The sequence below is a fragment of the Artibeus jamaicensis genome, unplaced genomic scaffold (genome assembly GCF_021234435.1).
Source record: "Artibeus jamaicensis isolate MK-2021 breed Jamaican fruit bat unplaced genomic scaffold, CSHL_Jam_final scaffold_612, whole genome shotgun sequence".
Taxonomy (NCBI): Eukaryota; Metazoa; Chordata; class Mammalia; order Chiroptera; family Phyllostomidae; genus Artibeus; species Artibeus jamaicensis.
The window spans coordinates 10,377,612-10,403,287 of NW_026522049.1; the positions used below are offsets into that span (position 1 = coordinate 10,377,612).

Here is a 25,676-nt window from a genome sequence, read left to right on the forward strand (position 1 = left end):
ACTCACAAGCAGGTTGTAGGGGTATGGCTGAAAGAATTGGACTGGTCTGGTCCACAGAAGTGGAGCCAGGGGGTGGAGGGAGGGCACACCAGGCGGCATCTGAGGGCCGTGTGTGGCTCTGGGCTGCTCTGGCTGTTCTCCGTGACTGAGGCATCTTCAAGACTGCATGGGAGGTGTGTACTGCGACATCTGTTACAACAAGCCCTTTACGACTTCAGATTCTTGTCTGTCTCCCTGCAGAAGCTGAGTGTAGTCCTCTTCATGGGGACTGGCATTAGGTTTGGGGTGGGGCTGCAGGGACAGGAGGCCGTGCGGACACTGGTGCATGGCCCAAAGGCCCCTCCTGGACCCCAAGTCTAGTCCCCAGCTGTGGGAGGCACAGAGCAGGGTCCTCTCTGGTACTATCTTTGGCTGAAGGGAGCTGCCTTGCCCAGAGTTATACTTCCTCTCCAGAGCGCAGTCAGGATTGGTGACAGAATAATGTTGGGGGAGAGAGCCCCAGCCCCTTTGCCTCCACTGGGACATCTCTGAAGGGACATCACCCAGCAGCTCTAGAACTTTTCTCAGGGCTGGCCAAGGCCCTTGTTGCAACTACATCAGTCCTACTTCTCCCTCTGCCCAGTCCAGCTCCCTGCACTCCCTCACACACACACACACACACACACACGTGGGCACACTCACAACTGATCTGGGGAACAATGGCTGTAGAAGGTAGGCAAGTTTGCTTCTGAGCTCCCCCACACCTTTGCTGGGTTTTCCCTCCCCACATCAGTGTCTCTTCCTGGACCAGGACCCTGTGCTCCTCCCAGCGCCTGGACTTGCTTCACGTTCTTTCTACTGTCTTGCATCCAGATTAAGTGGGTAAAGGAGACATTAGGGTTGCCAGCAGATTTAGAGGCATCTACCAAATCATGATATAAGTAGTCATACATTGTGGCTACTACATAGGACCAGCTCTGACCTCACCCCACGGCCCTGCTGTGTCCAGACCTCTGTGACTGGGTGCTCTAGAGGCTGGGTCAGTGGTCCCAGCCCAGCCAAATGAGTGAGAATGGCCAATTCCACTCCCTTGGAAGGCATGACCATGGGTCCCAGGGTCACACTGAAAGTGCACAGTGGCACCCACCCAGTCCAAGTTGCCAGAAGTACGTTGAGGCTGAGGCCTGATGGCAACAACAGGGCACAGGCAAGAACACAGAGCTGACTGCAGGACCACACAGAGTGCCTGCGCCCAGCGCTGCCCTCTCTGGGTGTCCTGAGTCTGCTGCACATGCCAGGGTGGAACCACTTGCAGAAAACAGCCCCACCGAGAGCGCCAGAGTGCCCCAGAGGGCATCCCTGCCATTCCCAGAACAGAACATGGACAGAGCCATCTGCCTCGTAAAGCATTCAGGTGTCAGAGCCCATGTGATGTCAAAATGAAAATGTTTTCAAAACAATTTATCTTACCCATATCCATAAACTGAATAAAGCTTGCAGAAATAAAGTTTCTCTTGTGTCTTACACAAATAAGAGCTCTCTGCTGAGTCTTACATAGTGGGTGGGGCTGGGAAGGCAGCTGTGCAGACTGACGAGGACGATGCTGACCAGGGCACCTTCTCCCCCGCAGCTGCTTTTATCACGAGCCCATTCATAAAACTTTCACACCCTGGATTGAGTGCGTAGGTTTATGAACACACCATGAATTGTGTGTTTCCCCTTGTCTGAGCTGACAGAGAGACTCAGGTGTGCACCTGTGTTTGTGTGTGTGTTTGTGTCTGTTTCTCTACGAGTAAGATGGAAGATGTTGGTTCTTTCAGGAATATACAAAAATCCATTCTTTTTTGGTGAAACCATGTCAGAGCTTCTCTTCTCTGTTTTGTACTTGGCTCTTTCTCCATCCCTCACCCTCCTTTTCAACTTCAGCAAGACACAATCCGCGACTCAGGGTGACATCAGGGTCAGCATTTGGGACAGAGGAAAGGGGGGATTTGAGTACCCGCTGGTAGGCTCAGAAATGCGGTCACTGGACAGGCTCTCGTTTGGACAAGTCCCTTCACTTTACAACAGCGTCACTGACTTCCTGTCCACCAAATGATGAGAGTAGCCCAGTACCTGCAAAGAACTCCAAAGAACTCCAAAGAAGTGGTCTTCAAACCACTGTCAGAAGACACGTGCGCAAGGCATTTGGGAGTATGCATAAAGGGAGCTAACGTGACGAAGTATGGAAAATCATTCACATAATTAAATAACCCATGGCCAATGGGAAAAAAGTGAGATGTGCCATTTTTAAAGAGACACACCCAGCAGCTGAAGCCTGCGAGCAGTCACAGTCAGCGCTCAGCGGCTGGCACCCAGCTGCTTCCCGTGCCCAGTTCCAGAGGAACAGAGGGCAGGCTGAAGATAACTTAAACAAAGACTTGTGCTACTTATTGAAAAATCCTAATGTAATCTCTCTCCATCAGACATCAGTTCGCCTGGAACTGAGAGCTGGAGAAACATGCAGTTGTCTCAGCCGCACTTGGGTATGCACAGTCAGGACTGTCCTAACAGAGAGAAGGGACGCTTCAGAGAAAGAAAAAAAAGGCAGAATGATTTCTGAACAACTTGGAAAAAGATGTGGAACATCCCAGTTATAAGAAAGTGTCCGGGCAACGTTAAGCTGGTATAGGAAAAAGGTATTTATGAAAAAGTTCCAGTTCTCTCTCTGAGCCTTATTCTCCGTCTGGGTAGGTGACCCTCTCCCTGCACCTCTGTGCCACCTCCTTCTCCATCGTCCCCAGAGCATTCATCTCGGTGTGCTCTGTGTGCCTGGGGTTGATCACAGAGGCCTCCCAGTCCACGGCAAAGCAACAGGAATTCTGGGGGTGCAGGGAGCTGGAAGAGGCCAGTGCAGTCATAGGCCCTGAGCCCCACTCATGGTTCATTTTCTTTCTATTATTATCTTAGAGCCCTGCGGAGGGCTGTCTCCCCTACTTTGACTTAAACAACTTCACACTTGCAGGTTTATGAAAGCCCTGGTTTATGATTGCTTTGAGCCAGAAAATCCCCTAGTGGGGCTACTGTTAGTGAGATTCTCTTAAAAGAGCCTGTTGATGAAGATCTGGCACTCCTTCATCGATCATTTGTAAGGTAATGATAAAAAGAACTGAGCAAAATCAACAATAACATGATGGAGTGTGTGAGGACTGAAGGTAAGCCACACCACACACACACACACACACATACACACACACACGTGAAACATGAATCATTCCTGTTTGGAGGACATATGTTCACCACACAGAACTACCAGGCGACAGAGGATCACAGCATTAGCCATGTGGGCTCTCCACTCTCAGGCTTCATGCATGCGACTTCCCACTCCCCCGTGACCTTGGGCCAAGTCACACAACTCCACTCACCTTCACTCTCTTCCTCTGTAAAAGAGGCCACACTCTGATGTGGGGACTGGGTGGCAAACGCAATATAATCATTAAGGCCTTGAGGAAGAAGTCATGGCAGACATTTAGTGGCCTCTGCCAGTTCTAAAATTCTTTAGGATTCTTTCTTTGTGCTGAGTTGAATGCGTAGTGGGGAAAAATATTCAGATTTGAATTTTTTTAAGCCAAGCAATTCTGCACAGTTTTTAAAATCATTACAAGTTTACAACTTCCACTGTTATTTTTTGAATAGATTGTTAAGCCAGTTAATCTATATTTGGAACTCTGGAACTGTAAGGTGGTAGGCATCTCTGTAATACCCTATGTCAATCATCAGTCCTTGTGATATTTTTGTCATGTTTTTCTTCTTCAGTAAAGGGCAGGTTTTACATCCACAGCTGCCTACTAACAAAAGAGACCTGGGGGCTTCTTGGATGTTACAAATTTGGTATGTCTTCCCTAACATGCTGACATCAGAGAGAAAGTGTCATCCAGAGTGTGAGTCATGAAAGTCAGCTGGCAGAAGACAGCTTAGCAAACTGTCACTGGAGCCCTTGGCTGCAAGTCAAGGGCTCTGACACCTGACATCAGCTGCGGCGTTATCTGAGAGAGAGTCGGAGAGAGCTTGACTGGGAGCCAATTGCCAAGCTCCTTGGAATTCACAGGCTCTCTGGGATTTGGCACAAAGAACCTGAGTAAATAGTGATGATGATGATAATGATAATGGCAGCTAACACTTGTCATGTGCTTAGTGGGTGCCAAACACCAATACCAGGGCTCTATCTGACAAGGCAGTTACTAACTGCATCAACCCCATTTTGCAGGTGAGGAAACTGAGGCAGTGAATAGATCACATGGCCAGTAAAAAGGAGAGCTCAGATTTGAATGCACATAGAATCTGAACTCTTAGCTATTACCCAAATTGCTTACTAGGAAGTTACTTGGGAATTAAAGAAATAATTATAAGACATCTTCCTATGCTCTTAAAGAGTCCAAAAATAAGTGCAAGGACTTGTTGCTGCATTTATGATTTGTTTATGTACTAACTGTTTTTTACTCCATACAAATATTTTAAATTAACTTTCTGGTCATTTCAAATAAAGAACAATTGTTTGAATAGAGAATAATTAGACAAGGAGAAATACTGCAAGTCAGGAGACTCAGGTGCTAGTGCACTAGTCTTGGCTCTGCCATGAAATTACCACATGAATTTGCTGGAGGCCTCAGTTTCCCATGTCTGTTACAGGGCTCCTTTCTTTAACTGCAGCAGTTCGGTGTGTGTGAAGTGTCATTCTGTGAACTTAAGAGGCACTTCCTGTCGAGAGCAGATGTCTGGGGCAGATTGCCAAGGGGCTAGTTTCTCCATCCTGGCTTTGTAGCTCCTCCCTCCGTCCTTGGCTACGCACCAGTCTAAGATGTCACAGAGACATGCTTGAGTTGGCCAGCACCCAGCATGATATTTACAGAGAAGAAAAGAAAAGCTTAGGATGGTCGAGTTTTCTTAGGCAATACTAACAAAAGCATGCTCTGCCCCTTCTCACTTCCCCTGAAAGCACTTCTCACATTTGCAGAGAGAATGACAAGATGAACCCATCTGCGTGTCGTACTTCCGATGTGAGGTGTGGGCTGGTAGCTCACCACAAAATCACAATTTCAGAGGACCCAGTGAGAGTCCAGTGCCAAGTCTTGCTCTTAAGCAGCAAGATGCCTGCTGACCATGGTCTGTATATTTTAGAGTCCCCAAAGCTACAGTGATATTCCTATTTTAATACATGCAGCAACAGAAATAAGTGGTAGGCTCCCATTCATCCTATCTGTGCACTGACCCCATTGTTTGGGAAAAATAAGATGTGATTACTTCAAAAGTCACATAGTAGTGTCAATACTAATAATAAAAAAAGAAGTGTAATCACTTTTGTCTTTTTCATTCTACCATGCAAACTCATGGAAACTATACAAAGAGTAATAAATTATTTTGTAACTCTCCACCCAAAAATGTGTGGTTTGCTGCGCCAAATTATCTATTGATTTGCATGTTCAGAATTATGTGTTAAGGGCCTACCAGGCAGAGGGAACTTAAAGGGACAAATTCTCAATCTCTGTTGTAAGATTTAAAATAAATTTTGGGGGACCTATGAACTTCTGCAATCCCATTGATTAAATACCCAAGAATTAGTCACCTTAGTAACAATTGAGGTGTGTGTTAAATGTTAAACATGTATTCAACAGCATTGAAATCTTACTTGTTAGTTGTTCCTCTAAGAATTTCAGCTCCCGCCTCTATCCCCCTCCACCCTGTTGCAGTGCAACTATGCCTTGAAATAGCATTCTTTAAGAGGCGGCTTTATGGCTCTGGAGGCACACGTGGATTTCACAGCCAGCTTTGCCACTGCTGTGGAAAACAGAGTGCACATGTAAGCCAGCTGAAGTCATAGGAACTGCAGTGATTAGGGCTGCGGGGGCCTCCACTGTGGCTGTCAGCCTGCAATTGGAAACAGCTTTTCCAAAGTACAGCAGGAGAAAGCAGGACTTCCTGTCCACAGCTCCCTGGCCCACTGGGTTTTTAGTTAGGCCTGGTATCACCCATTAGAGATCAGACAAATGAAAATCATAAGGAAACCAAACAAGAGCATCTTCTGGTTTCCAAGTTTTGTTCAGCCTGGCTCCCTCCCAGGCCTGTGATTCCTGTCATTGACAGTTAATAAGGGGACAGGAGCTCTAGGAAGGCTTGACCCCAGTAAGGCAGGTTCAGTGCAGTGTCCTTCCTTTCCTCCAACCCCTGATGTGCAATTGTCTAAACACTCAAATTCTTAGGCTTATCTCAGTTACTTCAACTTTATCAGTCACTCAGAGATAAAGTAACATTGGCAGAGATCATAGGAAAGCTATTTAGAATATTAATAAACGAGAATCAGTCAATGAAAATTTTTCTTGGCACTCCAACCCTAATGGAAAGTCTACTCTCCAGAAAACAGGCTCTGGACAGTCATTTAGTTAAAAAAAAACCACTCAGCTTTCAGGATTTGGTTTGAGATGTAGTCCAATTTCCTATACCTCTGTCTAGATCTAGAAGCTAATACGTGGTAGAAGGTTGATTATCAATTCACCGTCAACTCCTCAATGATCGTTGAGTCACACTTACTACATACAGTAGGAAAAGGAATTAGTCTGAGAGTTGATCAAAAATGAACTCATCAAATTACCAGCATATCCATTATCCACAAGTCACTCATTCTGATAGTCATACAATGCTGTGTTACACAAAGATGGTAGCCCGTGAAAGTGGGCCAGCTGTAGCTTTCACCTTGAATGATCCTTCAGCTCTTTAGACGTAGGATTTTCACACAAAGAGAAGCCAAGATCTGATTTTTTTTTACTTGCCTTAAGGGCTAAAGTCAATTTCTATCTACTCAGTGAAACTTGCCCTAGCCCCTTGGGCCGATCTCTCTTTCGTCTTCCACAGCAGGGCTCTGGGACCTCTCTTCAGCACAGGGACGTTCTGAACAAGGGAGGCAGTTGCTAGCAGGTGTGTACCCAGTGGATGCTGGGCTGCTCCCCAGTGGCAGTGATTGTGTCCTACTCATTTCTAAAGCCCCCCTTCCCTGTTCTGAAATTAAAATCCAGAGCTGAATTCAAAACAAAACAAAACAAATAAACAAGAAACCCACATATTGTCTAAAGTGTATTATCAATTTGTTATTTAGGAAAAAAGATGTTTTCACGTATAGCCAGATGATACCCAATGTTTCAGAGAGTAGGAGAAAATCTGGGGGGAGAAAGTCATGTGCAAATTAGATGCTCAGCAAAGGTAAACATAAGGCTCTACAATATTGCTCAACTATCACCATAAAGCTTGTCCCAAACTAGAGCCAAAGGAGACTCATTGGGACGTTTTTTTAAAACAGCAATCAACATGTGGATAAAAAAATCTTTTAAAAATAACTTGCCCTCTAATAAAAGCAATTTCTTAAAAGCACCTCAGAGACATGCTTTTTAATGAAAAATCTAGTTAAATTTTTAAAAACATTATTAATAATGATCAAATAAAAAAAGAATTCTGGTTAACTGTAAGTTAAGTAGACTGACTGCTCCACACGGTCTGGGCCGCGCCTTCAGTCCAGCCCTGGAGCCGACTTGTTCAGAGCAGGAAGACTCGCACAACCCTTACCTTCGTGAATATGCATCTTTTGAGCATCTTCAGGATGAAGTAACCCCAGTACAGGTGAAGGACTTGCAGGACCATGAGCTGCAGATTGAGGAAGATGTAGGAGAAAAAAGGATCGAGGTAGTGCAGAGGTATAATCAGCGTGCAATATAAAATCCTGAAAAACCAAACAGATGAGAGCATTTCATTGTAGTCCAAGTACTTGTGAATTTTCAGCGAGAAAGCAGATACTTTTCCTCCCAAGGCATGCAACATTTATTTCATTTCTAATGATGTCCAGGAAATTCTCAATAGAAAACAATATGATAATATTAACTTTTATATCATTATTGGCAAGCCATGAAAAAAAGTATAGTCTGCCTCCTGGGAGAAAAGTTAAAGCAAATGGAATTTTTATAGCCACACAGCCCTCACTCCAAGAATCCTGTACCTCAGCTTCCTCTTTGCAAGCAGAAGAGCACCCTATTCACCTTCCCAGATATGCAGAACAAATAGGGTAGTTCGTGCTTACATGGGGTGATCATTGCCTTATCTCATTTATTTGGCATCAAAGGTGAAGAGGAAATTCCACAAAAGTAAGTCTTCCAGACAAAAGAGGCTTTTAAAGAAGCAAAATTTCTACTATAACTTCCTAAAGTGAACTGCATACTTTATTAATTTCATAAACGGACTCCTAGACCCAGTCTGAACTGGCCTTGATGACCCCAGACACACTGTACCTTCAGGTGCTACTGCAGCAGGAAGGGCTGCCTATTTCCTCCCCGGACTTAAAGCACTACTGTGGTTTTAGGGTTCTTAGATAGGTTTGTTTGTAAGTATTTTATTCTAATACTAAAAATAATTTATTCATATAAAAATGGGCAAATAAAAAAGGAAGTTGCCTATAATACCATCATTTTAAACAAACAGCATTATAATTTTTGCATATGATCTTTCAATTGTATCCTTTATATATTTATTTTAATTTCCTTTTTAAAATCACATATAATAAAATGGACTGTGTTTTGGTGTGCAGCTCTATGATCTGTAACACAGGCATGCATCTGTGCAGTTAGGACAGAGAATAGACCCGTCATCGCCCCCGGGACCCCGCGCTATCCCTGTGCAGTTGCTCTACCAACGCCTGACGATTGGCAAGCACTTACTGCACTCCAGCCCTTTGCTTTTACCTTTTCACAAGGCCACATAAATGGAACACACAACACGTCATCTTTGAGATGGCCTTCTTTCACTCGGCACAGAGTCTTTGAGCTTTGTGCAGGGCATCAGTAGCGTGCTCCTTTTGGATACTGAGTGGTTTCCCGTCTTTTGGACATGCGACAGATTTCCTATCTATTCACCCACTGAAGAGCATTTGCATTGTTTCCAGTTTTTCACAATTACAAATAGAACTGCTATAAATGTTCATGTACAGGTTTTTGTGTGAACGTAAGTTTTCATTTCTCAAGGGTAAATACACAGGGTGGAAGTGTCGGGTGTTACACTGAACTTCACAAGAAACTGAAACCGGTTCTCTGGGGTGGCAGTGGCACTGCACCAGCAATGCACGAGAATGCAGCCCTTCCTCACCCTCATCAGCATGGGGACTGTCCTCCAGAGACGTTTGCCACTGTGGTAAAAGTCACGTGGGTGGGATTTGACATTCAATTTCATTAGCTGTAAATCAAAATCATGTCACACTCTGTGAACCTACTGGTGTATATAAGTCTTTCCCAAAGTGAAAGTCATTTCTTCAGGAGTGTTTATGTCTAAATGTGAGATTACTGTTTCAAGGTGTATATTAAAAGCTATTAAGGCTTTACCATAAAATTTTTCAAGACTGTAATAATTTATAATGCCACCAGCAATTCATGAAAGAAGAGTTTCAATGCCCCCTGACCAGGATCAAATGTGCTTAAAATTCAACTTAAAAAGCAAAACAGTGTCAACTCTCATAATTTGCAGGGCTGACAGCTCCCTATGTCTGCTCAGTAGCTTTGTTTCCTCTTTCTCAGTTCTTTATCCATGCAAAAGGCAAGTATATGAACTCTGAACTCTGCATAACAAAGATAATATAGCCACTTATCCTTTTTACTTTGCAAATATTTTTTTAAAACTTAGGAATTATAGAGAAATATAAAGATGTTAAATCAAAATCACCTAAAATTCACAACTCACAGGTAACCTACTACGTTTTGGTGAATCTAATTTAAGTCCTCTTTCCTAAAAATAATCTTTAAGGTGCTTTTTCCCCCCTTGCCCATTACCATGTGATTTTCTATAACAGGGATCATGCTATTCATACAATTTTTTTGTATTCTGCTTTTATCACTCAATAGTATGTTATAGAGAGCTTTCCATGTCAATGAATACAATCTGCATATCAGAGGTGAGAGGACACTTTATAAAGGAACAGAGGAACATGCAGTATTTCAGCCTTCTGGGCTGTTTGGTCTTTGTTGCAACTACTCAATGCTGCTACTGCAGTGAGAAAGCAGCCATAGACAATCAGTGCCTCGATCAATGGCTGTGGCTGTGTGCCAACAAAAGCCTATTAACAAAAACAATTGGTGGGCCAGGTTGGGCCTATGAGTCGTAGTTTGCTGACCACTGCTATATACCATCCTATGCCACAGCTGCACAGAAATCCATCTAGAGGTATCATCATTGATTAATTTATGTAATCCCTTATTGACAGACATTTAAATTGCTTCCAAATTTTCATGACAGTACAAAGACTGCTGTGTAAGAGAGAACCTGCTCCCTCAGATCTGGACCAGCACTGTAACAGTGATTTTAGATCATCATCTGTCTAAACATTGCATGGTTTATATTTACATTTTTATTTCTTGTGTGTGGGTATATGTATGTGGGTGTATATATTTTAGTTTGGTTCTTTTGATTTAAACTTTGGTGAACTGCTTTTTCACCGTCTCTACCTGTTTTTCAATTGAGGTGTTTACTATTTCCATTGATTCATAAACGCTGTTTATGTATTAAGGACAGCCACAGTACTTTAAAACCATGTTAAATGTCATTACACAGCCAGATTCTTTTAACCTTCTTTATGTTTTATAACAAATGCATTTTGAGAGGCTTTGTAACCAAATGTGCCCACTGCTTTCCTTATAGCTGACCCCACGGCACACTTCGAGAGGCCGTTCTCACCCCCGTCACTAACACACTGGGCCCTTGACCAACAAGGTGGTGGGGGAGCCTACTACCCTCCACACAACTGATAGTCTGCGTATAACTTTCACCCTTTTTGCACGTTATATGTTTTATATATGCATCCATACAATAAAGTACACTAGAGAAAATATTAAGAAAATCATAAGGAAGACAAAATACATTTAAAGTATGTATTGAAAAAAATCTGTGTGTAAGTGGACCTATGAGATTCACACCCATGTTCTCCAAAGGTCAAAAGGAAATAACATTCATAAAGCTTATCTGCCATTCTGATTTGCTGCACTGTTAGGCAGTTGTATGTTTTACCCTGTACTCAGCCTAGAATGCCATTCTCCCTTTCAACTGTGCCTAACTTATAATTAAACTTTATCACAAATACATGTGTATAGGAGAAACACAGGGTATATGGGTTCAGTACTATCCACGGTTTCAGGGCATCCACTGGGGGCTGGAAGTTACCCTTGTGGACGTGGGGGGGCTGCAGTATTACGATCACTATCGCCATGGCAACAACTACTTTTCCACTACAGCCCCCTTCCCTGTGGCAGAGTGCTGCATGAATAATGCCGGAAGAGCAACACCCAGGAGAGTGCTGCAGAACTGGCTGGATTTTCGACTTCGTGAGGAAACAAAGGAAGACGCTGGAGGGGAAGAGCAGACTCAGAAGAAATGGGGACCCTGTGTGGCCTGAACATGTTCTGTAGGAAGACAGAAAGAGAGGGGCTTCACCAAATGGACAGGGACTCGGAAGGGAGCAGCCCCTGCGATCCTGGGGACAACAGGTTATGGGGCTGCAGGGACACTTTCAGGACCTCTGTCTATGGGTCTCAGTGTCCTCACGAAAGGATGGCCCAGCCTCTCAATCCCAAATTCTTATCTTTTGCTAAAGGAAGAATGAGGAAAGGAAGAAAACATGTCTGCCCTTGTGATTGGGTCCCTAACCTACGTGCACCACGTGTGCAGGCACATGTGCGAGCACACCGACACTAGCACACTTGTTTACTTTACAGGAAGCATGGAATTTCCCCTTTCACAGAGAAGGCCAACAGACTGCCGTTCTCAATTCCTGGAGCCATTCTGCTCCGTCCACTGGCCTTTAATCTGCCCAGATGGATATACTACGACTGTGTCCATGGGCTGCAAAGCTCCATTGGCCTTTTCCATGTTTCTGGTTTTGTTTCCCATCTTCACTCTTTCAGTCACTGGAGTTCAGATGGTTTGTTAAAAAATCACATCATTGGTATGCATGGTAGTTGGTTTTGCTGGGCTAGGAAAGGCAACCACCACAAAGTTGTATTTTTCTAATGAAAATAAAGTTAAAGGTCTTTTTTCCTTGTTAACTGTAGGCATGTGCATCAAGCCATTTCAGGATAACCAATACTGGTTCTACAGGTGAGTAACTGCCTACCTGATATTACAGAGGCATCTTATATTTCAAAGTGACCATGCAGTTGAAGAAAACTTTAAAAACTTAGGAAGGGAAAATGCTGCCTGCTCTTAATCATCCAAATTAGTAGGTTAATTTGAAATATATCTGTTCTGTCTTCCCAATGTCCTATTTCTAGTTTTGGTTCTTTCATAACTAGCTGTGTGGCCCTGGGGATATGTAAACTCTTCACCTGACAACAAACAGGGGGACTAAATGCTTCAACAGTGTCGAGGACATGATAGGCAAAGAAGCAGCAAGCAAGCACTGGTCCAGATGAGTGACAACTGACTGCGCTCTGGTCCTGGGCCAGATCCAGTGGTGAGGGCACAGAGCAGTAGAAGACATCCCTGGATCAACAGACAACCGGAACACAGACGGCAGACTGCCATGCTTTCTGAAGCTGAGAGCTCGACTGCAGGTCAGTAAAGGAATGGTCTCATGCTGAGAAACAACACAGAAGTATTTAGGACTAAAAGGACAGAATGTTTGCAACTCTCAAAACGGTTCAGAAAAAGTGTGTGTGTGTGTGTGTGTGTGTGTGTGTGTGTGTGTGTGTGTTGAGAGAGACAGAGAGCAGGAATGACAAAGCAAGTGAGACAAAATGCTGACTGGTCAACCTGGGTAAAGAATATGTATAAGAGTTCTCTATAATACACTTGAAATTATCTTGTGAGCTTGAAATTATTCCCAAATACCTAAATGAGTAAAGGAACTGGACGACCTTGTGAATGAAGTCCCCACCCTACAGTGCTATGATCTGAGGAAGAGCAACTGCCGCAGCTGTCCTTTATGACAGCATGAACAGCAGGGGGGCCAAGCGAGGGGGTGTGCAGGGAGGGGCTCTACTGAGGGCGCAGTGCGGGATGAGACGCTGAGCAAACACGAGCGCTGAGCAAACACGAACGGTGAATTCACTGTCTCCTTCACAAGGCGTGCCACTGGAAAGTCTGGTTCCGAGATTCACATCTGCAGCGGCGGCTGCAGGGAGCCACCCAGCTTCCACAGAGCCACTCTCAGAGTGCACAAGCCCCTCCTTCCCTCCGGTGGCTGTGCACGGGGCCCTGCGCCACCCCAGGAGTGTCAGGGGGGTGACCGTGGCACCCTGACTTGTCATCAGCACTGAGGCCCAGGCTTTATGAGGCCAGAAAGGGTCTGCGGTGTCCTCACTCTGATGAATGTCAGCTGAACTTTCAACTTGGTCTTGTCTTTTCTCTCCTTAAAACTGTCATCTTCCCTGATGGCCAGTCCAAATATTTACATGTTCTCATCACCCACAGAATCCCCTTTCACACGAAACTTCCTGTGGTAAGAGCTAAAACCTGAAATCCAGCGAACCAGTGGTGGGGAAAATAAAGTTCCCATGAGTGTATCTACTATTGGAGCCAGGGACTTGAGTATTTTTCACAGCTGGAGAAGACTTTGTTTCTTTTTGGAAAATAAAATAAAAAAAAAACAGGTCGGTATCAACAGTCTTCCAATATACAGATAAAGTGGAGGACACAAAGGTCCCCAGGGCCACCATTGTGAACTCCTGCAGGGTAGGAAGCAAGCTGGGATGAGTTTGAGCGAGGAAGTGATGAGCCGGCACTGCCCCCTGCCCTGCCACCTGCCCACTTCATCTGAAGGAGGGTGGTCCTTCCCTGCAACAGGACAGCCTGGATGGAACCGCTACCCGTTCTGGTCATTTATGGAGGAAACCCGTCAGGAGTCATTCCCAACATTAGTCTTTCTAGACTAATCGTTTTCAGACAGCATTTGTATGAGTAGTTTAAAGATACGGACATCATTATTTAAAAATAGTAGTTGGGAATATAAGTCTAACATTTAAACACTTTTGAATAGAAATGCAAACAAATGAGGCAACCAGGCATTTTGAACAAAGCAATTTGGACAATGCTCACTGGAATCTCTGCCTAATGTTGAGAGCGACAACATCCAGAAAATCAGTGTCATTAACTCCTGCCAGACCCTGGCTGAGAATTGGCTAAATAAAATCCTGTAAAGAGCAGGAGAGGAGAAGACAGGACACAGTGGTACCAACACAAAAGGAAACTCACCACAGGAAAGCAAATGTACTTGAGGCTGGGGAAAATGAAGGAAGAGCCAAAGGAAGGAAAAGGCAAGTAGAATGTACGAGCTCCAGTTCTTTCTCTCAAAGCTTCCAGAAAAATTTCAGATGGGTCAGCCTTCTCCCCACTCAACCCTTGACCTCACCCCCAAATGTGCAACAACGGCATTTGGGAAGAACAGAGCAACTGGACTGCAAACCGCCTCCCGCCGCACCTCTGAAATGCCTGAACCCCGAAAGAGGTCTATCATCTGCACATTGTTCGCTGCATAGTAAATTCCAACAAATCTGGACCGGTAAAAGACCCTTGAAAAATGAGTGTGCAAAGTTACAAGATCAAGACAGATTGTTGGAATAGGCTAACAACAAGGAACCGACTTTTCCTCTTTGGCATCACAAGATGATTATGTAACATGTTCAAGTTTATGGAAAGATATTTAAGTTAGAGCAATACACTGCAACTGATTCTTTTTTAAAAAAATTGAAAACATCTCTCGAACTTCTAATAGCTTGGTGAGGTTTTCTTCAACCTTCCAAATAATGCAGATCAGTCAACGTCAGTACAGAAAAATTTTTACCGGCAAAAAATTTTTACAGTCAAGACTTTTAATACTGGTTCATTTGCAATCCAGCTCGCTCTCTGAAGACAGCAACCAGTGGTATGGGCTGCTCTCTGAATTCAGCGAAGTATCAAGATCAAGAAAATGCCAAATGCACGTGACTATTTTCCTCGAAATCCAGAAATGCTGGCAGGAGAATGAGTTCTTCAGTGCAGGATTTTTAAAGAAAAGGATATGCGGGAAAGTAACACGCACCTCCACAGTCACTCAACCCCAACACGAAGTTCGGGTGTTTACTGGGCAAGCTTGCTTGTGGGTTTCGAGACATCATGGAGAAGTCTGAGGCGAGTGTCCCTCACTGCTAAATCAAAAGTCAACCACAACAGCAATACTTAGAGGCTTCTCAAAGAGCTCCCTGGACTGACAGCTTCCATGGTGTGTGCTTTTAAAATAGGTCCACAAATTCTTTGAAACTACTCTCATTAAGAAATGGAGTCTAATTCTCCTTCCCTTAAACATGAGCTGGCCTTACTGACCGGGATCCAATGAAGAAAACCAGTTTGCAAGTGACTGGCTGTGACCAAGGCTATAAAAAGAGAGACAGTGTCTGCCTAGCTGTGTTTTGTGCTGATCACCCTGGAATTCCAGCAGCCACACTATGAGGAGGTCAGACCAGTGACAGGGCTGTGTGTAGGCATTCCAGCTGACAGCCCTGCCGAGGCCTGAACCAATAATCAGCACCAACCAGTAGATTTTATGTGTTACCTCAACCATGTGAGTGAGGAAGCCTTCATGAAAATTTCAGCCAACTTCCCAGCCACCATCTGACTGTAACCACATGAATGAAAAGCATCTAGCTGAGGCCAGTCAATTCCCAGAACCATAAAGGATAATAATAATCAATAAATGTTGCAGTTTTAAGAGGGAGGTCTGCAAACTATGAACTGTGGGCAAAACTGGGCCTGCAACCCATTTTTCTACAGCCTATGACCTAAGCTGGGTTTGGCACATTTTAAAAGAAACAAAACAAAACAAAGCAAAATACTCAACAGAGACCACATGTGGCCCCCGAAGCCTTCAAGTCGTTATTCTATGGCCCTTACAGAAAAAGTTTGTTCAACGTCGTCCTAAGCCACTATATTTTCAGACGGCCTGTTGTGCAGCTACAATAATGCAGCTGGAACACATGGAACATAAGAGGAGCTGTTGGTGGGCAAATCCAGGATATGGAGCCCAGGAAAGTCACACTGACAAGCCATAGCTCCACTGTTATCTGCACGTCAATGCTAATCCCACCATGAATCACTACTGTACAATTTTCTGATTTCACAAACATTTTGCTCAGCCAAAGCAAATGAGATGGTAATGTGATTCATTGACCAAGAGAGTATAATACACATGGATCTCAGAAATCTGACTCCAGGTGAAACTCCAAAGTCTAAAAGACTCATTAATAATTTTAGTTATAATAGCTGACTTACTGAGTCCTTACTGTGTTACAAACACTGTTTTAAGTTATTTTATGTGTATTGCTTCAGCTGAGACTCACAAAAGCCCTGATTTCCATTTTACAGATGAGAAAAGGAAGCATGGAGAAGTGACCTAAACTATATGAGAGCACATAGGCAGTGAGTGTAGAACCAGGGTTTGAATTCGGGACTGACTTGCGTCCATGAACCTGACCACAGCACTCTGCTTCTCCCCTCCAGAAAATGTCTAATCAAGACACTCTGTCCTCATTTAATGAATGCAGCTGGCTTCCACAGGAAGGGCAGCACACTTTGACCTCTCTGACCAGACTTCCCCTGGCTAGTCGTCCAGGGTGCTGCACATCCACCAGGAATCTGGCCTGGAACCTGGGTCTCTACCGCTTTCCCCTGGAACTTAGGATCTTCAGTAGCACCAGTTTTTCTGTAGAGACAATATGAAACTCCCAGACAGCCCCGAACCATGGCTAGTTATACAATGTCCCTTCCAAACCATCGAAGGCTTCCTCACATTTCCCACCCCCCTGGTTTCTGTCAGTCAACACATGGAAAATTACGTGTGGCAAAGGAATGATTGTCAGGGAAGACACAATATAGATTCTTCATTGCCAGCCCTTGGATCAAGAAAATCAACAGACTGAACAAGAACCAATCAGTATGAAAGAGATATGCAAACCATTGCTAGGACCAGTAATTATGGACAATAAAATGAGTATCAGTTTCCTCATCCATGAACTGTGAGTGATAATACCTGCCTTTGATTCGTTGTGTAGACCAGTGCCAAAACATATAGAGGGCCTAACCCAGTGGCTGGCATACAATTCCTGGTAGTCATTAATTACTGTAATTAGAACACAGAACATGCCTCTTTTTCAAAGAGCTGATAACTGGCCAGTGACCTTTCCCTGGAATAAGTGGAAAAGCTGTTAATCACAAGACAGACCCATGTTTATGAAACAAGATGGAGAGTAAGAGTTGCTGCTTACCCATTGGGTTACACAGTTCCCATCTCCTTTTGTCGGAGCTTTTTCCACAGTGGAAAGTTTTGTTCTGATTGTATATAAAAGTGGCCCCTTCACATTCTTTTCTCCAACTGAACTTGGCACAAATAGCCAGAGGTCAATGAAAGAGAGGGTCATGCTCTGACTTTAACAGCATGCCAATGCCACCTCAGCACGGGGACCAAAGGCAAGACACAGCCTCCTGTCTACTCACCAGAAGGGAAAAATGATGAGGCGGCTGATGAGAAATATTGCAGAAAAGATGAAAAACAGGATGTTGCAGGTTTGCTTCCACCCGGCATAAGAAAACATCTTAGCAGACTGAAAACAGACAAAGAAATTGTATTCAGACACAGTGATATTAGTACAAGTTTCTTAAATTGAACATTTATAAAGGATATACTATCTGGGATTTTCTTCAAAACAATCGGGCATGTGTGAATAGGGAAAGAGATGACACAAGATTTGTGATATGGATAACTTTTACATCTGGATGATGGATCCATTGGGTCACTCTTCTCTTTATCTGGTCATAACACAATGTTAAAAAAAGATAGGTGAAAATCTTTCAGCAGCACTACAAGTTAGCATGCCTTTTATTGGGGCATCTATTGAATTTCTCCATTGAACGGGGAGGTGGGCAGGGCTGAAAAAAGGCGGGGGTGTGAGGGAAGTCCCGGCTGAGCTGGGCACGCTGCCAACGAGGCAGCTGGGAGGCAACTCCTGGGCCTTGTCCTAGTTGATACCCAGTTTCGAGTGCTTGATTTTCTCTCCTTACTTTATGCTAATCTGTACTGCTCCTATTATCTGTGGTGAATAAAGAGAATTACAGAAAGGGTTGTTTAATGTGGCCTTAGAAGGTTAATTGAAGAGGATTCTACACTTGAAAAAGGGTTTACATTGCACTGCAATTTCCATACTTTTCTATAATTAACCATGGGGTAAGGATGTGATTGGTCCATGGGGTTGGCACACAGCCCAAAAAAGAATGCAGTCTCAGTCCCTGAGATAGGAGGCTAATATGCCAGGTGGGTGAACATGCGTATGAGAGAAAGGCCAGAAGTTCAAAGTGAGTGCCTGGGTTGGAGCAGGGAGCTGTTTGAAAGGGCAGATATTCAGGCCAGGCCAGAGTGCGTAGCTAGAGATGTGCAGGGCCAGACAGCACTCTTTTGGGCACATACTCACACAGTCTATTCTGACTGTGCAAAGGTGGATCTGAGATAGTGACCCATCTCCTCTGCTGTGCATCAGTCAGGATACTGTTAAAGCGCTGGGTCCTGGATCTAAACTTGAACATGTGGACAACAGAAAGAAGCAAGAAGATTCATGAAAAAGGAAAAAGGCCACTTATGAGTAAAAGGTGGTAGATGTTGAGGCTGTTTTTCCTTGCAAAGAACAAGCTAAGAGAGGGCCCACCAACTGTCTTGAGGGATATGAAAGATTAATAGTCTGCATCCCTAGGAAGGTCCACACAGAGGCGAAAGCTGTACCATGTCTGGGTTCAATTAGAACTTGACTGCGAGGACAAACATTAAAAAAAGGAACTATTTGAGGAAGCTGTGGAATAGGCACCCCTGGAGAATATAAAAAAGCAGGCCCCATGCCACTACTTAATGTTGTCTCTACCACCAGCAGATGGAAGGTGCTGGCCTTGCTCACTGAACCTCAAGTTTAGATCCTGACTTGTGAATCAAGAATGATTCATGATCATTAACAACATGAAACTGCTGTCATAGTTTACCCACAAAGGGACCTCTGGATTTGACATTTCATTTTTCTTCGTTTTTTACCTAAGGTCCTAAGAGCATTTTCTAACAGAAATGAGCTAACCTTGACAACCTACCCTAAGGGTCAGATGTGGCTTCTCCTGTTACAGCTGAGGATAGAACACAAAGCATCCAGTGCCTTACTCAGTTGCCTAAGGAGTTACATAGTGTCAGAGACAGGGTGGGGGAGGGCTGGAAAGGACAATCCTAGGCTCATTCCCACTTCCAATGTCTAACTCCCTTTGAATAACACAGTGGAGCTGTTTTTACAGTGGACACACACCAAAGGCAATTGAACTGGAGGGTTTAGAAGCAACGGAGTAGCAAAAAAACCCTTAAGTCATGGCCAATGTGGTCTTAATTTTCAGGCAGGGTTCCTGAGATATGATCAGAGAAGGGGGTAATTAAAACAGAGGTGGCCACATACAAAGAGAAACACATGGAAAAACTGGCACAATCCTTCTTTTGCTAAGCTATTTGCTGCCTGAAGCAAATGTAATCATCTTGACCTTCAGAATAGGATTTACATGCCTAATTACAATTACATACGAGAAACAAAATGCTCTACACAGCTAGCGTTTTAATAGTAGCCAGTTGCTTTGAAATGGCTGCAAATGACTTCTCGTTATGTCTAGAACAGGGTTTGGCAAGTCACAGCCCAGTCTATGAGCTAAAGCTTGTCAGTTCTTGAGGTGAGAATGGTTTTCACATTTTTTAAGGAATATAAGAAAAGACCAAAAAAGGGGGGGGGGCGGAGAATGTGACAAGAAATTCTATGTGGTACACAAAGCTAGATTCACTCTCTGGCCCTATTCAAAAAAGTTTGCTGAACCCAGATCTAGAAGAAGAAGATCCTACTAAATTTAATTTAGTTTCTTCCACATCAACCTATATTCAGTCCCTTGCTCTTCAAGAGGCAATTCTGAATGTGGAGTGGGTTAGCATCATTTCCCCTGGCTTCCTTGTAAATGGGTATACTGAAACGACGAGCCAAGGGGCTCTGGGAAATGCAGCTCTAAGTGCAGCAGCAGAGCTGGCAGTTAAGGGGATCACTGGATCACCCCCAAAGGGCCACAGGGATCAGCACCTAACAACATGGGTGGAGAAAACAGTCCTGGTTTTGCTTTGTCCCTCAGATTTGTGTGGTTTGGGACTAGGAAGACTGCTGCTTTAATATCCACTGCTCCAAAACATTGCTTCCTTAGAAAATAAAATGTTGCCTGAATAAGGAACAGCTTTCGTTCACGAAGCTGGAGGATCATCAGGGCAGGGCAGTGCAAGCATCCAGTGGGTGGGTATTCAGCTTTGGCTTGAGTGAGTACAGGGCACTGTCCAGCGTGAAGAATCCATAGTGCCACAAATCCAGGTTTTCCTTTCAAAAAATTAGAGCGCATTCCATCTTCAAGTAGCTTAGCTTACTTCCTGAGCTACTTTCTGCACACAACTTCCTTAAGTGGAATCCCACAAATTAACCTCCCTGTCAAGGACCATGAAGAACGAGGGCTGGAAATGAAAATCTAAAAGTTTCATTTCTTTGAACTTAAGGATCTGGGGACCCAGCAACATCTGTGGACTTGGGGTGTCTTCGGGACAGAGAGCCATTCTAAATTGCTCAGAGACAATCCTTCCTGTGAGGAATCACAGAAACCCAGGAAGTGCTATTGTTATCAGCGTTTCAACAGTGAACACTTACCTCCAGCCAAATGTCGGCCACGTCGTGCACGATCATCACCAGGGTCCCACTGCGAATGTAGTTAGCACACCAAGAGAAGCTCATCAAACTAATAGCAGCCAGGTGGTGGATGACATTAGCTAGAAAATCCTACATAACGAGGGGAAAATGGGAACCATTAAGAAAATGCAGTTATTTCCCAATCACTGGAAGGCCTGATAATAATAATAATAATAGCTTAAAACTAATAACTTACACGTGCATGTTTTGATATTTGTCAAATACTTTCACTTTAATTCTTAAACATAATCCTTGGGAAGCAAAAAGGACAAGAGTTATCCTCACTGATGAAGTCACTGAACTCCGAGAGAGCCCCGACCTGCTGTCAGCTCAGCCCTACCGTCTGCTGTCCTCCCTCCCGCCCCGCTCTGCATATATGTAGACACATGCACCACATACACGTATACACACATGCATATTCCTGTGCTCATTTACACTGATTGTTTATTTGTGTCTAATTCCAACAAGGAAAAAAAGACATGTAATAGAACCACATAGCCATTACAGAAAGAGGTGCTGCATATGAAAGAGGTAACAAATAAAAGTGAATCACTACATCAGTAAACTGAGGCTAAGGAAAATTACCACAACTGAGCATAAAAACTCAAAGGTTTTCTGCAAAAAAAGATGTACAAATAGCCAATTAGCGCATGAAAATATGCTTAATCTCATTAGCCATCAGGAAAATGCAAATAGAGGCCACAGTGAGATACTACTTCACACCCACCAGGACAGCTAAAAAAAAGCTAAAAAAAAAAAGATAAACAACAACAAATGTTGGCAGGAACGTGGAGAAATTGCAATGCTTATACATTGTGTTAGGAATGTAAAATGGCATGGCTGCTTTGTTAAGTAATCTGGCAGTTTCCAAAAGGTTAAACATAAAATGACCATGTAGCCCAGCATTGCCACTCTTAGGTATATACCCAAGAGAAATAAAAACATATGCTTATGCAAAACCTTGCATACGAATGTGCATAGAAGCTTTATTCATAGTAGCCAAAAATGTGGAAACAACCCAAGTATTCATCACTAATAGCTAAATAAACAAAGTGCAGTATAACCATACAAGGGTTATTTTTTAAAAAACTAATGAAATACTGACACATGTTACAATAGGAATGAATTTTGAAAAGATTATGCTAAGTGAAAGACACCAGATACAAAAAAACACATACTGTGTGATTCCATTTATATGAAATGTCCAGAAGAGGCAGATCCACAGGGACAAAAGGAGATTGGTGGTTGTTGCCTAGGGCTGGGGAAGGTGGAAGAAATGGGAACTGACTGCTAAAGGAATCTGTCATTGAGGTGATGAAAGCGTTCCCAAGTGCACTGTGGCGGTGATCACAGAACGCTGTGACTATGCTCCAAACCACTGAATTATGCACTTCGGATGGATGAATTGTATGCCATGTGAATACTTCAATAACAGTGTTTTGTAAGATACTTAAAGATGGAGGTTTCCTGGCAGCCAAAGTAACAGAGCGAACATGTTGATGATAACAGCCTAATTATTGAGCCCATACCGTCTACCAGGAAGTGCTTCATGTGATTTAACTTGCTTAATCCTCACAACAACCAGAAGAGATCGGAACTATTTCTAGCTCCACACTATGGTTTAGGGAGTTTCACCAACTAACTTGAGATGCTAGTGAGTGAGCAAGCCAGGGATTCGAGCCCAGGCAATCTGGGCCCAGAGCCTGTGCTTTACCCAACTCCTGATAGTGTTACGTCTCTGAAGACATGTGTTTACCAACATGTGACATGTAGGTGCATTTAGTTTTGTAATTTTTTTATATTTATTTATTTTTAGAGAGAGGGGAGGGTAGGGAGGAAGAGAGGAAGAGAAACATCAATCAGTTGCCTCTTCCAACTGGGGACCCAAGGCATGCGCCCTGGCGGAATTGAACCAGCAACCCTTCGCTTTGCAGGAGGACACCCAACAAACTGAGCCACACTGGTCAGGGTGCATTTAATTTTTGAAAAAGTACTAAATGCACCTTGTAGATGATAAAGAACAATCAACTTTTTTTGATTGTCTCAAGAAATTACAAAAGACAAAATCATTACAGGATCAACTACCTCAGCATTTTTTTCAATTCTATCCCTTGAGAAAATGACTCAATTAGCTTCAAAGTTAATGTTTCTATAATGTTTTACTACAAATACTTACCAAGGCTGTAAAAATAAAAAAAGCCATGAACTCAAACTTAACACACATGAAATCCAATTTAAAGACTGGGATTTGGGGCAGGGGATAAAATCTTTTGGAAAAAAAAGAATAAAGTAGTTTTGTAAACGAGACACTTACCTTCCTCTTGACATCAGAGCCCAGGCTGAATAAGAGAGACCAGTAAAACCCCATCTCCAAAATGTAGTACCAGTACTGGGATGGCAGCAAGGGCTGAGGAAAATGAGAGTACTCACTTTAATGTTGTTTAACTCATTTTAAGGATAAAACTACTGTTTACCCCAATTGATGTAAAATTCCCACAAATAATAATGCTTTACATTTCAGCTTACAAGAAGGAACCGGAGATGTTTTCAGGAATTTTATTATTTGAAAAGAATAATTGGGTAAACAACAATTACAAAGTCAAGTTACTCAATCAAAAGTTATCAAGCATAAGATGACAAATAAGAAAGAAAACAGATCCACAGATTATCAAGATATTGGATTTATCAGACTTGGACTTAAAAATAATTTTAAAATTTGGTTAAAAGGTGGACATTTTCAACAGAGAATGAGTATTTATTTTTAAAAAGAATTAAATAAAAGTCTCTGAACTTTAAAATATAATAACTAAAACTGAGCACTCCAAAGATAAATATCACAGCAGACTAGACACTGCTGACGAAAGCACCAGTGAACTGGAGGACACGAAAGCAGAAAATACCCAGAACTGTGAAGGGTCGGAGGTTTTTCTTTACTTGCACGTTACTTTGCCAAAGTTTCATGGATGCTGGTAGAAGATATGAGACTTCTGAACCACAGATTTAAAAGCTTATTATTCACGGTGTAAGTTATCGATATTTGGGCCAGTTCTCTCATCCAAGTTCCCATAGGGCTAAGTGAAGAGGGTCAGATGTCGCCTGCACCTGCAGTGGGGAGTGTTACCAGAGAAAACCCTGAGTTTGGGGACCCTACTCTTTTCTAAAGGGACAGCAACATGCCTATCCTTTGCTCCAGAAAGAGACATTTTTCTACCTTCCAAGGTTGTCATGCAAACATCCTTGAAAACACAGTGCGGAACAAAAGGTAGTCAGAGTTTCACTTCAGACAACAGGATGAAATGCAAGAGAGCTGTGGAGAAATGTCTCCTAACAGACCGGGGCACAGAGAGACCAGAGGACGAAAAATATTGGGAAAACTGTAAGAGCCACATGGGAGCTGGTGTAAAGGGCTAGCACATTAGCACATTTGTAATGGAAATTCCAGAAAGAGAGGAGAGAAAGGAACAGAAGGATGCCTTAAAACTTTCCAAAACTGACTCAAGATAGCAAGCCCCAGAGTCAGCAAGTACTATGGACAGTAAACGGGACAAATTCAAAGAAAATCAACATTTATACCTATCATACTATAACTGCTGAAAGACAAAGACAAAATATTAAAATCAGCCAGAACACTAACTTTTTAAAGAAACTGATAGGATGCAGAAGATAGCAAAAATGACATCTTTAAAGTGCTGAAGGAAAATAACTATTAACATAGAATTCTATGCCCAGCAAAAATATCCTTTAAAAAAATTAGGCAAATGGAGGACTTCCGCCAAGATAGAGGTGTAGGTGGAACCACTTTGCTTCCACGCACAACCAAATCTAAGAACAACTATTTTTAACAACAAAAAACACAACCAAGCCACACAGAAACTTGACAATACGGAGTCCGAAGACAACGAAATGCTCAGCTAAACCGGTAAGAGGAGTGAAGCCAGCAGCGGAGCAGGTTGGCAAAAAAAAATCCCCAAACGGGTGGTGCGCACACAGCCAAAGGCACAGATCTCAGGCTAGCTACAGGAGCACACAGGGAAGAGGCCCAGCTGCGTGCAGATAAACCAGTGAAGAGGGGAGCAGGCGTGGGGCAGCAGGCTCGCACAATTCCCATCCGATAAACAGGCCCGGGGCGAGTGGTGGGACTGGACGGACTGGGCTAGCGGAGAGGACTGTCACTGCTCCCTCTCTGACCACACCCCCACACACAGCATCACAAACCAGCGACCTGGGCGGCCCCGTCCTGGTAAACAACTAAGGCTTCGCTCGGCGTACTTAACGGCGCAAACAGACCAAAATTGGCTCAAGAACAACTCAGAGCCCCAGAGCCGATCAATCCAAGCGATGAAGAAATAGCCAAACTTTCAGATGCACAGTTCAAAACACTGGTTATCAGGATCCTCACAGAACTGGTTGATTTTAGTCACAAATTAGAGAAACATATGGAAGCTAAACTAATTGAAATGAATGGTAATACAAAGGAAACCAATAGTAATGGAAAGGAGATTGGGACTCAAATCAATGGAGTGGACCAGAAGGAAGAAAAAAATATCAAACAGAAAAGAATGAAGAAACAAGAATTCAAAAAAATGAGGAGAAGCTTAGGAACCTCCAGGACATCTTTAAATGCTCCAACATCCAAATTATAGGGGTACCAGAAGGGGAAGAGTCACGAGTGGCAACCTTATTTGAACAAATAATAAAAGAGAACTTCCCCATTCTGGCAGAGGAAATAGACTTCCAGGAAATCCAGGAAGCTCAGAGAGTCCCAAAGAAGTTGGACCCAAGAAGGAGCACACCAATGCACAGCATAATTACATTAGCCAAGATTAAAATGAAGGAGAGAATCCTAGAAGCAGCAACAGCTAAGGGGACAGTCACCTACAAAGGAGTTCCCATCAG

The 25,676-nt window shown here is 43.4% G+C and overlaps 1 protein-coding gene across 1 annotated transcript in view; it reads right to left on the reverse strand.

Annotated features, from left to right (window-relative positions):
- Positions 1-25,676, reverse strand: part of CERS3 (ceramide synthase 3) — an 85,939-nt gene that overhangs the window by 13,248 nt on the left and 47,015 nt on the right. Inside the window, exons 8-11 of the mRNA XM_037145884.2 lie at positions 23,095-23,187; positions 20,742-20,870; positions 17,497-17,603; positions 7,570-7,723 (exon numbers count right to left, since the gene is read on the reverse strand). Of these exons, the coding sequence (XP_037001779.1) occupies positions 7,570-7,723; positions 17,497-17,603; positions 20,742-20,870; positions 23,095-23,187 (483 nt within the window). The remainder of the gene's footprint in view (positions 1-7,569; positions 7,724-17,496; positions 17,604-20,741; positions 20,871-23,094; positions 23,188-25,676) is intronic.